Below are 15,544 nucleotides of genomic sequence, written 5' to 3'. Positions count from 1 at the left end.
TGAGTCAATGATTAGTTGGATTCTGAAAGAGTGAGTTAAAGTCATTGCACCAATTGGAGTGAACTCTTTGTGCAAATATAATAACATATAGGGACACTCGGAGTCAAAAATAAAAATAATTGTTAGTAAAAGAAATTTATATAATATTTCATCACATAAGTATATAGAGAGAATAATAATATACATAAAGAGGGAAATATATATAAAATACACATTAAAAATAACAATATCCTGACAGGAACAGAAATGAGAGGTATGGTGTTTTTTGTGAGGACAGAAAGGACAAGAAGGGTGGAGAATACTGCTGAGGATAGCAGGGAAATTATGTCTGCATAACATGGAGATGCAATAGGAAAATAGTAGCAATGCTTTTTGAGGAAATATGGTGTGGGATGGAGAAAGAGATATTAGTTGGATATTGCCATAAGCGAAAAATGAGGAGGATGCTAATGAAGAAATGTATAAGCAACTTGGGTTAGCAAACAAGGGAAGGTTTATTAACAAGTGATTTTAATTATGGCAATATAGACTAGAATGAACAAACAGCATTTGGGAATAAGGAAAATGAATTTCTTGAGACAACTATCTTAGGCAGTATATAAAAGAGGGCACACAAAGATTGGGAGTCTTAAATTTAAACATTTTATTGGAAGATGTGATTGTGAATGGAGTGTCACATTTTCCTCCAGATAGTGAGGGTAATATGAAGACTTCTGTGAGGAAAGGATACATGGGGAACTATAAGGCTGATGATTATAAGATGCTCAGGAGACAGCCTGGAGCTATAGCATGGAATGAGGAGTTAAGCAAGGAGATACATGCTACTTGGACACAGATCAAGAGATATTTAACAGCGTCCATGCGTGAATGTATTCTGAAGGGAAAAAGGCTGAATAAGTAGTGTTAGGTATGTGTGAAGGAAGAGAAAATATGAAATCTGGAAGGTGGCAGCATGAGATAATGACAATAACTAGTTGGATAAAGAGTATAAGGAGTGGATCCAGGATGTGACTCAATTGGTAAGGACAGCAAAAGTACAGTTTGAATAGAAATAAGCAAATCTAGCCAAGAAAAATCCTAGTTAGTTTTTTCCAATATGTGGCAAGTAGAAGGATATGATGTTAACAGATGAAGATGGTAGATTGATAGCTGCTGCAGTTGTTTCATCCTGATCAGTATAAAATGATGAGAAGCTTAAGTATAGAGTAAATGGGAAATAATGGTTAACTTGTGAGCAAGCAAGAGGTATATGAGGAATTAAATAAGCATGATGTCAATAAGGTAATAAGGATTTAATGAATCACCATGCATCTTAAGGGAATGTTTCAAGAAGTTGGTGGTAAACTTTGTATATCTGTTTGTATAGGTTCCAAGGGAGTGTCTCTGTGATTGGCAGCATGGGTTTGTTCAAGCGAAGTCATGCTTTACAAATTTGCTTATGTACTATAACAAGGTGATGAATGCATCAGACAGGGGAGATGCATATATAGTGGTATACTTGGATTTTGTAAAGGCTTTGATAGATTACCACAAGGCAAGCTAGTAACTAAATTGAAACAGATGGGATAAGATACTAGTAGTAGATTGGATAAAAGACTAGTGAGTTAAATAGGTGACTGGCTGTCAAACAGGTATCAGCATGTTGTATATGCGTGTGGTATCCCGAAAGAGGAAATTCACCATAACTGTGCCCCAGAAGTCTGGTTTTGGGACTATTATTGTTCAACTTGTCAATGATATTGGAATATGTTTAACTGGAGATATGCAACTGTTTGCAGAGATGATGTAAAATTTGGAAGAACAATGAGAAGTGAACCAACTGTATGAGTGGAACTATCAGTTCAATATCCAGATTGTAAGGTACTGAAATTTTGTAAGCAACAATGGGATGCAAAGTATAACACTTGATTGGGAAATTTTGAAGGGGTCACACTGCACAGGTTGTGAAGTTGTCACATCATATTATGGCAATGATGCAGATTGGCCTTGATGTGTAGAAATAAAGAAGTTATGGTTCTATTATGTAAGGTCTCAATCAGACCTCATATTAATTATTTTACACAGATTTGATCATCTGATTTTCATTGTGATGGGGATGCATTCGAAAGGGTTCAGAGAAGATTCACTAAGATGGCAAATGATTTTTGGAATGAGCTGTATGAAGACAGATTGTAGGAATGCAATTTGCAAAGCCTCGTGAATAGGAGAGGAGAGGGGATATGATTGAGACATATAAGTTGGTCAGGAATTGTTACTAGGTTAATGCAGAAGAAAGTTTTCATAGAATGGAAGGGTTGTAGGGAACAAGAGGCATTCCTGGATATTGTATAAAGAGGGTGTGAGCAAGGAAGTGAAGAGCAGATTCTTTGCATTAAGGATGGCTAATAAGTTGAATACATTGCCTGAGTGTGTGTGTGTGTGATGAATGTAGACATGTTGAATGAGTTTAAAGCAGTTTGATTAGCTTTGTGTGTGTGTGTGTGGGTGGGTGGGTGGGTGAGTGACAATATGTACCTCCTGCAATAAGTCTTTTGACTTCATGGAGGTCTAGAGCTAATAATAATAAAACAGATGGTGAATGCTAGGAAAAATACCCAAAGGAAGACTAAATTCTCAGTATTGGGATCCTGACAAATAACAGACTAGTTTTGAGGAAAACTGTTTATAGAAAGTTAGTGATAATGTAAACTTATTATCTGGAACTATTGAACTATTGCAGTATCCAGTGCATCCCCCCCCCCTCCTTAAAGATATACATCAGGAATCTGATGATAATGACCACTGTGCCCAATACCCTGTTTGTTTTTCTGTCATGAAGAGTGGAGCGTTTATTATTTCATTATCATATTATCATATCTTAACATTATCATATTATCATTAACAACAATTACTTCTTATTTTTGAATTATGCTAGGAAATCTATATATTTAGTTTACATCAAATAACAAAGCAACATTTTCAACAAATATCATTAACCATATAAACAACAAAAGCATATGAAATGATGTCTTTTATCAAACTTACCGTTAATATAGTCTGACTTTCATTATCATGAAGATGACTTGGTACTAAAGACGGAATGATATTTGCATTTGCATCTCTGCCAATATTTGCTATTGAGGAAATGCTGGAAAGATTGTGTAGAGGAGCTGCAACTGGGACCACTGCTGGGGAAGGTAAATAAGGTACCGATTCTATAGGAATAAATGGAGGAGTCTGCATGGCAAACGGTTTGTTAATTGCACTTGGCACAGATGTAGGTTTTGTTTCTGTATACAAAGGTAAAGGCTGAGAAAGTACAGGGAGTGGTACTGGCTGCTGAGATAGTGTTTTAGTAAAAAATTTAGCTGCAGTTGTTTCCACAGTGTGAGTATCTAAAGGATGAACACAAGAAATATTATTTGTGCTTGCTGGCTGAACAAGAGGTGTAGAAGCAATGTCATCCACTAATGTTGTTATTTGGAAACGACCCTTCTTATTAGTACAAGCAGTGGTGGTGGTGGTGGTGGTGGTTGTAGATGGCAATGATGTGGCAAGTGTAGTAACAGATAAGGTTATTGAGTCATTATTTAAATGTTTATTTGTGACACACGTGGCATCTGATGAAGATGGAAAAATGATATTTTCTGAAACTGGAATCACTTTAAATCTTGAAGGTTTACTTGTTGGAGCTTCATTACCACATGAAGTTTCACAAGGTTCCGTTGAAGGCTTCACATCACTTACTGTAGAAGGTAGAGATTGCAATGACTGTGAAATATTTACTGCAATGAAACAACAAAACAAGCTATAAAAATGACTAAGTATATGGATTATTAATTTCAGTAAAAGTTAAGAATATATATCAAGGCAAAGCATAGAGGAGATTAACTAGCTCAACAGTAAAACATTTGGCTGAAAAAATTTGATAACTTATCAATTCAGTTTCATTATTTATGGTTTCTGTTGTGGTCATGTGCCACCAACTTATAGCTGCTTAATGAACATTACAGAATTACATTTAAGTTGCAGTTAAGAATTACTGATGTTTATTATTATTATTAACACCGCACCTCCAAGGAGTCAAAATACTCATTGATGCTCTCTGCAGAAGGCAAACACTGTTACCCACACACAGAGCCTATCAAACCGTGCTTTAAACTCATTCACCACAATGTCAGACACTGCATTCCATTGACCAACCATTTCCCATGCAAAGAAAAACTTACTCCATATGCCAGGGGCATAAGGAGTAAGTTTTTTAAAATTTTTCAAATTCTCTCTTATTCTGCCCCTTCTCCCATTTTATGAAAAATTTCTTCCACATTAACCTGATAACAGCCCTCTACCAACTTAAATGTCTCAATCCTCTCTCTCTCTCTCTCTCACAAGGCTTGTAAAATGCATTCCTTCAATCTGTTCTCATAACCCAAAGGCTAGCTATGACCTCAGTCAGTAGCCTGGATCCTTTCCAACACATCCTCATCACTGTGAAAACCAGGGGACCAAATCAGTGCACAATAATCCAAACGAGGCCTGATCAAGGCCTTATACAAATAAACCAGAACCTTTTTATTTCTACAAGTTGAGAACCTCCACATCATTGCCATAATCTGATGTTATGTCTTTACAATTTATGCAATGTGACCCCTCTGAACTTCAGATAATTGTTCACCACCACTCTAAGGCCACTTATCTCATCAACTTGCTCCAAAATTTTCCCACTAAGTGTAAACTTTGCATCCCGTTGTTGCTTACCAAATTTCGGAACTTTACACATGGCAACATTGAACTGACAGTTCCATAATGTTGCCCACTCATAAAATCAATTCAAGTCCTCCTGTAAGCCCACAACATCTGCTTGATTCCTTGTCTCTCTCCCCCAATTTTGCATCATCTGCAAACAATTGGATATCAACAGGTAATTACTCCATATTTCAAGGATATCTTTTTCTCTCATTTTCATGTCACCTTTATCATCTCTAACTCCTTTTACAGTACTCTTTCCTCCATTTCTAAGCTTCTTCAATAACCTGCAAAATATTTTGCCACCTTCTTGATATTTATTTTCTATATTCTTGCCAAAGTCCTCCCATGACTTTTGTTAAGCTAGTTTTACACACTGTTTAGCTTTCTTACATTTGTCTCTGTATTCTGTAAGAGTAAAAGCTGACTTATTTGCCAGGAACTTTTGATATCCTTTCTTCTTTTCCTTCACTGCCTCTTTAACTTCCTGTGTCCACCAGGGAGTTCTGATTTTTTTATCCTTGCACACAACCTCACCACATGCCTGTCTAGCAGAATCAATCAATGTTTTCTTCAGAGTTTGCCACTGAATCTCCAAGGTTTGATTCCTGTTCTCAAACTCTTTCATTTTCTTTTCAATAATATTTCTGTATTTTAGTCTACAGTTCACATCTGAGAGCTGCTCAACTTTTATTCGCTTTAAAACTCTCATACATGTTATTATTTTCAATATGAAATTCAATTTTATCCTGCTCAAGACTAAATAGTGATCACTTCCAATTTCAAATCCTCTGTACAATCTGGTGTCCTGCATAAGGGAGAAAATATCACTATCAAACATCATTATCAACAATAACATAGTCAATGAGACTTTTCTTATTTCTTGCCTCTTCTCTCCATGTGAATTTGTGCACATTTTTATGTTGGAACATGGTGTTAGTAATAACCAGTCCATGTCCTGTGCAGAAATCCAACAAATATTTGCCATTATTATTAGCTTTGCTCTTTTCCAAATTTTCCCAATATATTTTTGTATGTCTGACAATCATTTCCTACTCTGCTATTTAGATCCCCAACAAGGACCAACTTTTCCTTTTTCATTGTGTCAGATGTTTTCACTTAATCATTAAAAAATTCCTCCACTTCTACCTTAGTAGAACCTTCTGTGGGACCATAGGCACAAATAAGTCTCATTGTCCAGTTCCCCATTCTCATATTTTCTCACATCACTCTACTCTACCTGCCATTCAAGAAGATTGAACTCGTATTTAGTGTTGAATACAATGGCTACTCCTTCTTTTCCTTGATTGTCATTGCCTGAATATAACATTTTGTATTTATTGCTCAGAAAGATCTCACCAGTTTTTGTCTTTTTTGTTTCAGTCACCCATATTGTGCTGTTACAAGACTCTTGTTAAACAGATAGGCCAAGACTCCTTGGAACATTCTCTTAAGACACATGTCTTAAGGGAATGTTCCAAAGAATGTTCTGTGGTGATATGTTATCCAGTCCTGTTGACTTATTCATATCTAGCTTACTGAACTTCTCATATACCTCTTGCTTGCTCCCCATTAAGTCTTTGCTCATTTCATTCTCTACACTTCAGCTTCTGATTTCACACTGAGGATAAAACAACTTGATGAACTGCTCACTGAACACATCCACTATGTCCACTGCAGCAGTCACTCACTTTCATCCATTAACAGCATCTTAGAATAATCATTCTTTCTTCTACCTACCACATACTGAAAAAACACATGAAGGTTTTTTTTGGCCTATTTGTTAATTTTTGCTCGTGCTGCACTTTTGTTGTCCTTACCAACTCAATCACTTTCCACAATCACATACATCCACAAACTTCACTCCCTTCTCCTCACACAGCTCTGCTATTCATGATTTTGGCTCTCCATCACAACTTATCATCATCATACCTCGGCAACACACCGACAACCTTTCCCACTAAACTGGTATCCTTCACCCTCCTCAATCAACTCGTGATATCTGCCCTTGTATTCTCCTTATGTCCACTTAGATCATTTGTTCTCACAACCACCTCTTGCATGTTTCTTCACATCCAAAGCATGAATTATCTAGCCCATTCTTTCTCCTGGATAGCAGACCATATGAACTCTCATTAACTAATCCTCTAACTATGGAATCTCCATACACTGCTATCCTGGAATCACTTGTCACCTCTTTTACCTTTTTACTTTCATTCTATTCTTTTGCACACTTTCATTAGCTTCCACTAAACATCTAATATCACTCCACATATTCCTAATTTAATTTTTCATTTTGAATAACTGTTTCAACAAATCTTGCATTCTGACAATTTCACCCTATCGCTCCAGTAGTCTTGCTACCTCTTGTTCTGCCACACCTTACTTCCATTTCTTCATTTATCTTCCTTTTGCTCCCTTATCACTTACTTTTGCTTCTTCATTCTTGTATTTTTTCACTCCCCTCAGTTTCATTAGTTTTTGTTCCATCTTTCTCATTTATGCTAACCTTCACTCCTTCATTCTGTTTCACATTCATTAACTCATAGTCTAACAAAATATTGTACTTTCTACAAATCCATACTTTCTCTCGTCTCCTGTTCAGTCTCTTCATAAACTCATCTTTCACATTTTGTCATGCATACATACTGCACTCACAACATCAAACCAATTTTGAAAAATCGATGTCGTTAATGGCATTTGATTTTCAGGCTGCTTGCATAGTTTATAGAGCTTGCTTAGTTGATCGCCTCGTGCATACCGCAATTATGTTCTATTCAAGGCAAGATTCAACAATTCCATAAAAAAAAGTCAGTAACAAATCCACAAAGGCCAATATTCCAATATTCACACAGAACACTAAGCTGTCTTTTCTGGAGCTCTTTACCAAGATTATCTATTATTTGGGATGTAAATATTACATGCTTTGTATCATATTAATGGTACTGGATTAGAGGAAACTTTAGGCTAAGAATCTGGAAGTGATACTGGACAGAGTTTAGAAAACGTTGGCAAAAGAACTTAAAGAATTACTTGGATTTTGAAAAGCATTGATATAAGTAGGGTAGGAAGGTTATTATCCCTATTTATAAGGCTATGATTTGGCTACATCTGGACTGTTGTGCACAGATTTGTTCCCACAATGCAAAGCATATATCCTTGTGGACATGTATCCCTTCTGGGTCTGGCTCCCACTGATGAGACCTCAATAAAGGTCGAACGAAACCATTCTGGGTAGTGACCCTTCCCATAATGCATTGCATTATACATGTCTGCAAGGATATGCACTTTGCATTATGGGATACTAAGGCTAGTGATGTTATCAAAGAGACGGGAATGAATGTGGAATTATAAGGCAGGTGATTATAATAGTCTAAGACATCAACTTGGGGAAGTTTCATGGAGGGAGGAATTGGAAGACCGGGATATCATTAGTGCATGGGAAATTGTGAAAGAATATTTGTTAGCAGCAATAGTAAGTTGTATACCACGAGTGAAGAAGAGGACACAATTTGGAGTAAAGTGGATGACAAACAATATTAAACAGGAATTGCATGCAAAAAAGAGGCTATGGAAGAGATATAAGGAGAGGTGAAGAGCACATGAATGAAAAATATAAGGCACAGACCAGGAGAGTGACTAGTATGGTAAGGAAGGCGAAACTGGAATATGAGAGGAGATTGGCTCTAAGATTCAAAGAAAATCCTAGGTAATTTTTTTGCTATGTGGCCAGTGGAAGGAGAAATGACCGTGCAAGAATGATATTGTGGGATAAAAATGAGAATAGAGTGAAGAGAGGACACAGTGGAATTGTTCAATGAACACTTTATTGGAGTATTTCATCCTGGAGGAGTCAGTTTTAATACTAGAGGGATAGGGCAGGTTTGAGGTTTAGAGGTACAAGAGGAGTGTGTGTTTCAAATACTGAGTACTCTGGAGGTTGGTAAAACTGTGGGACTGGATGGTATTTCACCATGAGTTTTGAGACAATGTGCTAAGGAACTGACAGTGCCTTTGACCTGGATTTTCAATGAAAGTCTGGCTGTGGGAAAGGTGCCCCTGGAATGGAAGGAAGGTAAGATAGTGCCATTGCATAAGGGCGGGTAGCAGACTGAAAGTGTCTAATTATAAGCCAGTTTGTGTGTCATCAGTAGTTGTTAAGATCTTGGAGAAAGTAGTGAGGGACCATATACAACATTGGGCAGATGAGGGTAATGTTATCTGTGAGAGTCAACATGGATTTGTGAAGGAGTGCTCTTGTTTTAGCAATATGCTAGCCTTTTATAATAAAGTTACAAGAGCATTAAATGAGGGAAAGGCATATACTGCCATTTTCTTAGACTTAGTGATGGCATTTGACAGGGTGCAGCATGATAAGACCTTTACAGAAAGACCCCAAAATTACTGAGAAATTTGAAGAGCAGAATTATACACAGAAGTGAAGTGAGGTGGACACTGCAACAGATATCCAGTAAGAAAGCACCAGGGGGAGATGGAATACCCATTGAGCTGCTCAAAGCCCTAGGAGAAGAGGCAGTTAAAATTTTAACAGCTCTATGTCAGTGAATTTGGATCACAACTACATGGCCTAGGGAATGGAAAAAATCAGTTTGTATACCTTTATTGAAGAAAGGCGATGCAAGCGAGTTAGAAAATTACAGAACCATAGCAATGATTTCTCATGCAAGTCAAGTCTTACTTAAGATCATTCAGAAAAGACTGGAACCATTCATGAAGAGAGAAATGCCAGATGAACAAGCAGGATTCAAAAAGGCAGAGGAACAAGAGATCAAATTGTCAATGCGAGATGGATAATAGAAAGAGCACAGGAATATCACAAGAATGTCTACCTTTGTTTCCTTGACTAAAGCAAGGCTTTTGACTCTGTAGATGATGTGAAACTGTGGAATGTGTTAAGAACAATGGGAGACCCAGAGCATTTCATTATTCTTCTGAGGAATCTTTATTATGAACAAGAAGCTGTCCAAATAGATCTTGGAGAAACTGAGTATTTCACAATAGGTAAAGGGATGTGACAAGGATGTATTTTATCTCTATACCTGTTTAACTTATACAGCGAATACATTTTAAGAATGGCAGGGCTGGAGGAATCTTCAGTTGGCATTAAAATTGGTGGAAAAAATATTAATAATTTGAAGTATGCAGATGATACCACCTTGCTAGCAGAATGCAAAGAAGATTTGAAGGAACTTATTATGAAAGTTAAAGAAGAAAGTGCTAAATATGGTCTTAAATTTAACCTCAAAAAGACAAAAGTTATGGCAACATGTGAACTTAATGATTTTGAAGTAGATGGAAAGAAAATGGAAGCAGTTCACAATTTTGTGTTCCTAGGATCCCGAATTGATAAAGATGGCTATTGTACCAAAGAAGTTAGAAGAAGATTATTACTCGGAAAAAAAGCAATGACAAATTTAAGCAAGCTCTTTAAAGATAAAGATATTAGCCTCACAACAAAAATCAGAATCGTGAAAGCAATGGTATTCCCTGTGGTGCTGTATGGATGTGAAAGTTGGACCCTGAGAAAGAGTGAAAGAAGGAAGATAGATGCATATGAATTATGGGTTTGGAGACGCTTATTAAGAATACCATGGACTGCAAAGCAAACCAATAAATCAGTGATAGACAGAATAAAGCCAAATTGCTCCTTTGAAGCTATGATCATCAAGCAAAAATTGTCATACTTCGGACATATTATGCAAGCAAATGACAGTCTGGAGAAGATGATGAAGCCTGCTAAAGTTGATGGAAGGAAGAGTAGAGGAAGACCAAGAATTAGATGAGTGGATGGAGTTAAAGAAGCAACTGAAGTGGGCTTGGAGTTCTGAAAGACATGGTCAGAGACAGATCGGAATGGAGAATGTATGTTCGTGGAGTTGCCAGGAGTCGGAAATGACTCGATGGATCAACACACACACACACACACACATGATAAGCTGATATTTAAGTTGCAGCACGTGGGTCTGGATGTCAGATTTGTCAACTGGATTCAGGATTGGCTGTCCAATAGGTATCAGAGATGTGTATAATGGGGCAGTTTCAAGGAGGCAGAGGGTTACAAGTGGGGTTTCACAGGGCTCAGTACTGGGGCCTATATTGTTTAACATTTATATCAGTGACATTGTCAGTGGATTGCAAGGGAATATTCAGTTGTTTGCAGATTATGCGAAGCTGGGAAGGATTATTAGTAATAGTGCAGATGTGGTAGCCCTGCAAGAGAATTTGAATAAGCTAGATAGATGGGCAAATGAATAGCGGTGTCAGTTTAATGCAGCAAAATGTAAGGTCATGAGGTTTGGGAAACATCGATGGGACGCTGCATACTCTATGGGAGGAGTTATACTGGAGGAAGTAGGGGAGACAAGAGATCTAGGGTTGATGATTGATAGAAACCTGAAATTTAGGGAACATATTGCAAAGGTGGTGAAGGTAACACAGAGGATTGCTGCAATAATGAGAAGGACACTGACCTGCAGAGATAAAAGGGTTATCATTCCGCTGTATGAGACGCTGATCAGACCACACTTACGACTATTGTTCTCAGATTTGGTCCCCAGGATTTGAAGGGGATAAATTAACTGTGCAAAGGGTACAAAGGCAGATAACAAAGATGGTTTCAGGACTGTACAATGTTAGTTATGAGGATCAGCTGAGGGAATGTGGACTGCAGAGTTTGGTGGATAGAAGAAAGAGAGGTGATATGATTGAGACTTTTAAACTGTTGAAAGGTGGTTACAGGGTTGACACTGGGGAGTTCTTTCGCTTGGTTGAACAGCAGGAAGGAGTGATGACAAGAGGCCATCCCTGGAAGTTACGAAAGGAAACCATGAGCAAGAGGGTGAGGAATGGTTTCTTTGCATGGAGGGTGGTTGAACATGGAATGCATTGCTTGATAGAGTGGTGAGAGTGAGAATGGCCAATGAGTTTAAGGAGTGGTATGATAGACTTTGTGTTTCTTGGGGGGGGGACCTCCCCCTCGATGAGTCTTGATAGTCTTTGTGTTTCTTAGGAAGGACCTCCCATGATGAGTCTTTTGACTCCATGGAGGCCTGGATGGTAATAATAAAGTCATTAGCCTCTATATATGAGTTGTCCATTCGTGAAGTTACTTCATGTGCAAAATTTGTTTACTTACACTTGGATAAAGGATTAAACCAAGAAATAATTTCTTGGCATCTTTAATTTATAGTATAACCAAGTGGAAAAACTTTCAACAAGACGGTATCCTTATAGAAGATAAAATAAACAACCATAAACAAAATTGAATAGAACATGTAAACGATATGGTAAAACCTGATATCCTAAAAATATTAATAAAATATAAAAGAATTTGGAAGAGAAGGCAGGATAGATCTCAAAAGAGGCTATTAGACTGCATATATACATATACATATACATTTCGTATGGGTTGGGTTTGTGCAAATAGAAAGATGAAAGATAAAAAAAGTGAATATATATATATATATATATATATATACACACACTAAAACTATATGCTAAAAATCACAAATTTAAGTTCAAATTGTCTCTAATCCAATTAGATTGCATCCAGGGTAGCCTGGAACAGGTCTGGCAATGTGGCCTGAAAACTCTGCAGTGGGCAATTTTAAATAATATGATTGACAGTTTGTTAATCAGTACACTCACATGTGGGGGATTGATGCAGGCTCTACTTGTACATCATGGTAGCACAGCCTGTTCTCAGGTGGTTGAGTGTACTCCATTGCCGTCTGGGCAGGTCAAAGTCAGTGGCCTCTGTTGTGAGGTCTGTAATGAGATGTCCATTTTTTATTGTTGAAATAAGTGAACGATTCTTCCAAAGTTTCAGGAGAAGATGCATCTGGTTGCCGATTTTTCCAGATCAGGTTGCAGGACTTTAAGCGAATAGGTGGTAGATTTTGGAGGTGCTCAGGGATAGATGTTATTTCCCGTACATTTTATCCACTCTCTGTTAGGGACAACTTTCCTTCTTATGTCTGATGTTATAATGTTAGAGATGTTATAATGTTGGTAGCCACTCAACAGGTATAGACTTTATGCAAGTCGTGATGATTCTCATGGTATCGTTAAGTTGCATGTTGACCTTGCTGACATGATGACTCAAATATGACACTGGAGCACAGTATTCTACACAAGAGTACACTAGGGCATGGGCAACAGATTTTAAATTGTATTAGATTACAAATGAGAATGAAACAGATCATAAGGTCTATATCCATATTTAGTGTTATTATGGTGATGACAAGAAGGAATGGTAAAAAGTCAGATACCTGGAATAACACTAAGTAATTCTTTGAGCTATTTTGCCAACTTCTGTAATATGCCCTCGGAACATCAACTCTATGTCTACCATCAACTCCCAAGTCTCCAGGCTCATCCATTTCCTGCAATCCAGTACCATCAATATGATACACAGTACGTAAATTTTTCGACCTAAAGAGCATAGCCTTATATTTTGCAGCATTAAATTTATAATGATATCATTCACCCACAATTTCTTTAAATTACCCTATAGGATATCAATATAACCTTTATCAACTACCTATTGCCCTCCCCAGTTTTGCATCATCAGAAAACAACTGAATATTTCTCCTTAAATTTTCCCCTATATCAGGGATTCTCAACCTATGGTTCGCGTACCACTGGTGGTATGTGAGCCACTGCATTACTGGTACATCTAATATCTTGAATTAAATATAGTGGTACACCATTGGAAAAGGTTGAGAACCCCTGCCCTATATCATTAATATACAAATATACATTCCACCACCATATACTACTCTCTGCTGTACAACTGTCAGTCATTACCTAATCCATGCCACAGTTTCATATTCAAATTCCATTTGTTCCAACTTTTGTAAGTTTTCCATGCAGCATTCTGTCAAATGCCTTCAAAAAGTCTAGCAGCATCATGGTGTAGCCATTTCCCGTATTAAATTCTGCTGTCACTATTATAAAACATGAACTAAGGCAGAACCTACCTTTTATAAAACCATGCTGTCCACCATACAGTAACATATTACTATTAATACATTACTGGATTTTACCTTTAACTTTTTCAATACCTTAACCACCACTTCTGATATATTAATTGGTCTGTAATTTTATACTTCTGCTTTAGAGCAATCGTTATGTGATGGAAATATCTTACCCTCTTTCCACTCTCTTGGAACTTTTCCAGAGCTGAGACCTAGATTAAATAACTTTACCAGAGGTACTGCTGTAATGTAATCCGGTTCTACAGTTGTATTCACTTTAATATGCATTGGCAGGCACATGAACGGTATAAAGCGCAGGCCAGAAGGGTAACGAGTGTGGAAAGAAAAACAAAAGCAGATTATGAAAGAACATTAGCAATGCAGGCTAAAGAGAATCCCAAAGAGTTTTTTTGATATGTTGCAAGTAAAAGAAAAAATGTATATGGCAGAATGATTTTAAAGAATGCCGATGGTAGGGAGGTAACCGAATCAGTTGATATAGTGGGATTACTGAGCGAGCACTTTGCAAGAGTATATCATCCAGGTGGTGATATTGCAGCAATAAATGAACTAATAGCTTATACAGGAATTGTGGTGAATGAAGTGGAGGTGAATAGTCTATTACAAAACCTCAATGTCAATACATCTGTGGGATTGGATGGTATACCAGCTCGTGTCATATGTGAAGCGGCTAAAGAATTGTCAGTGCCCTTGACCATTTTGTTTAATTTGAGTCTCGGGTCTGGGTTAGTCCCGAGGGAGTGGAAAGAGGGTAAAATAGTTCCACTGCATAAAGGAGGTTCTAAGACTGCTGTTGTAAATTACCGACCAATCAGCATATCAGGAATCATTGTCAAGGTCTTGGAGAAAATAGTTAAGAGGAAAATACAGGATTGGATAGATGAAAATGGGATAATGTATGGGGAACAGCATGGTTTTGTGAAGAGGAGATCATGCCTCAGTAACTTGCTCACGTTTTAAAACACAGTGAGGGCTGAACTGGATTACAGTGATTCTACTGGACCTTACCACTAGTAGACCTTACTACGGCATACCACTAGTCACAGGCCTTTGACAGGATACCACATGGAATTCTAATCAGTAAACTGAGGAATATGGGAATGGATATATGGTTGGTGAGATGGACAGGAGGGTGGTTGATGGAGAGATATTAGAGAGTGGTTTATTCAGGAGTAGAGTCCAAAAGATGGCCTGTGACTAGTGGTATGCCGCAGGGTTCTGTTCTTAGACCACTACTGTTCAATTTGTTCATTAACGATATAGGAAAGGATCTGAGAGGAAGTGTTCATTTGTTTGCTGATGATGCAAAGTTGGGTAGAGCAACAGTGAGTGCACAGGATGTCAAAATTTTGCAGGATGATTTGGATAGTTTGGAGGACTGGGCTAAGGAGAATGGATGTCAATTTAATGTGGCAAAGTGTAAGGTTATGCATTTTGGGGTGAAAAGATTAGCAGCAGTATATCACATTGGTAAAACTGTACTTCAAGAGAGATTGACGAGGCCAGGGATTTGGGAGTGTTGGTGGATAGGGAGTTGAAGTTTAGGGGGCACATCGCAAAAGTGGCTAAATCAGCTCATCAAATCACTTGGTTGCTGAAAAATACTTTAAAAAGCAGAGACAAACAGGTTACTGTTCCTTTGTATCGAGCCTTGATAAGACCCCATCTAGACTACTGTGCCCAGATATGGGCGCCAGGGTTTCTTCTTAATGGGGAGGGAGGTGGAGAGGATCCAGAGATGAGTGACCAAGATGATAGCAGGTCTATGGAATGAACCTTATGAGAACAGGTTGAAGATT

General features: G+C 37.7%; 1 protein-coding gene across 5 annotated transcripts in view; it reads right to left on the bottom strand.

The window, feature by feature from the left end:
• LOC150101835 (uncharacterized) overlaps positions 1-15,544 on the bottom strand; it is a 574,375-nt gene that overhangs the window by 19,023 nt on the left and 539,808 nt on the right. For all 5 annotated transcript variants that reach the window (XM_090400439.1, XM_090400440.1, XM_090400442.1 and 2 more), the window contains one exon: positions 3,025-3,764. In XM_090400439.1, coding sequence (XP_090256565.1) covers positions 3,025-3,764 — 740 coding nt within the window. The remainder of the gene's footprint in view (positions 1-3,024; positions 3,765-15,544) is intronic.

The sequence above is a fragment of the Typopeltis vanoorti genome, chromosome 11 (genome assembly GCF_054136105.1).
Source record: "Typopeltis vanoorti isolate ZY-2024b chromosome 11, IOZ_Tvanoo_1.0, whole genome shotgun sequence".
In the NCBI taxonomy this organism is placed as follows: domain Eukaryota; kingdom Metazoa; phylum Arthropoda; class Arachnida; order Uropygi; family Thelyphonidae; genus Typopeltis; species Typopeltis vanoorti.
This window is presented reverse-complemented; position numbering and strand designations above follow the sequence as displayed.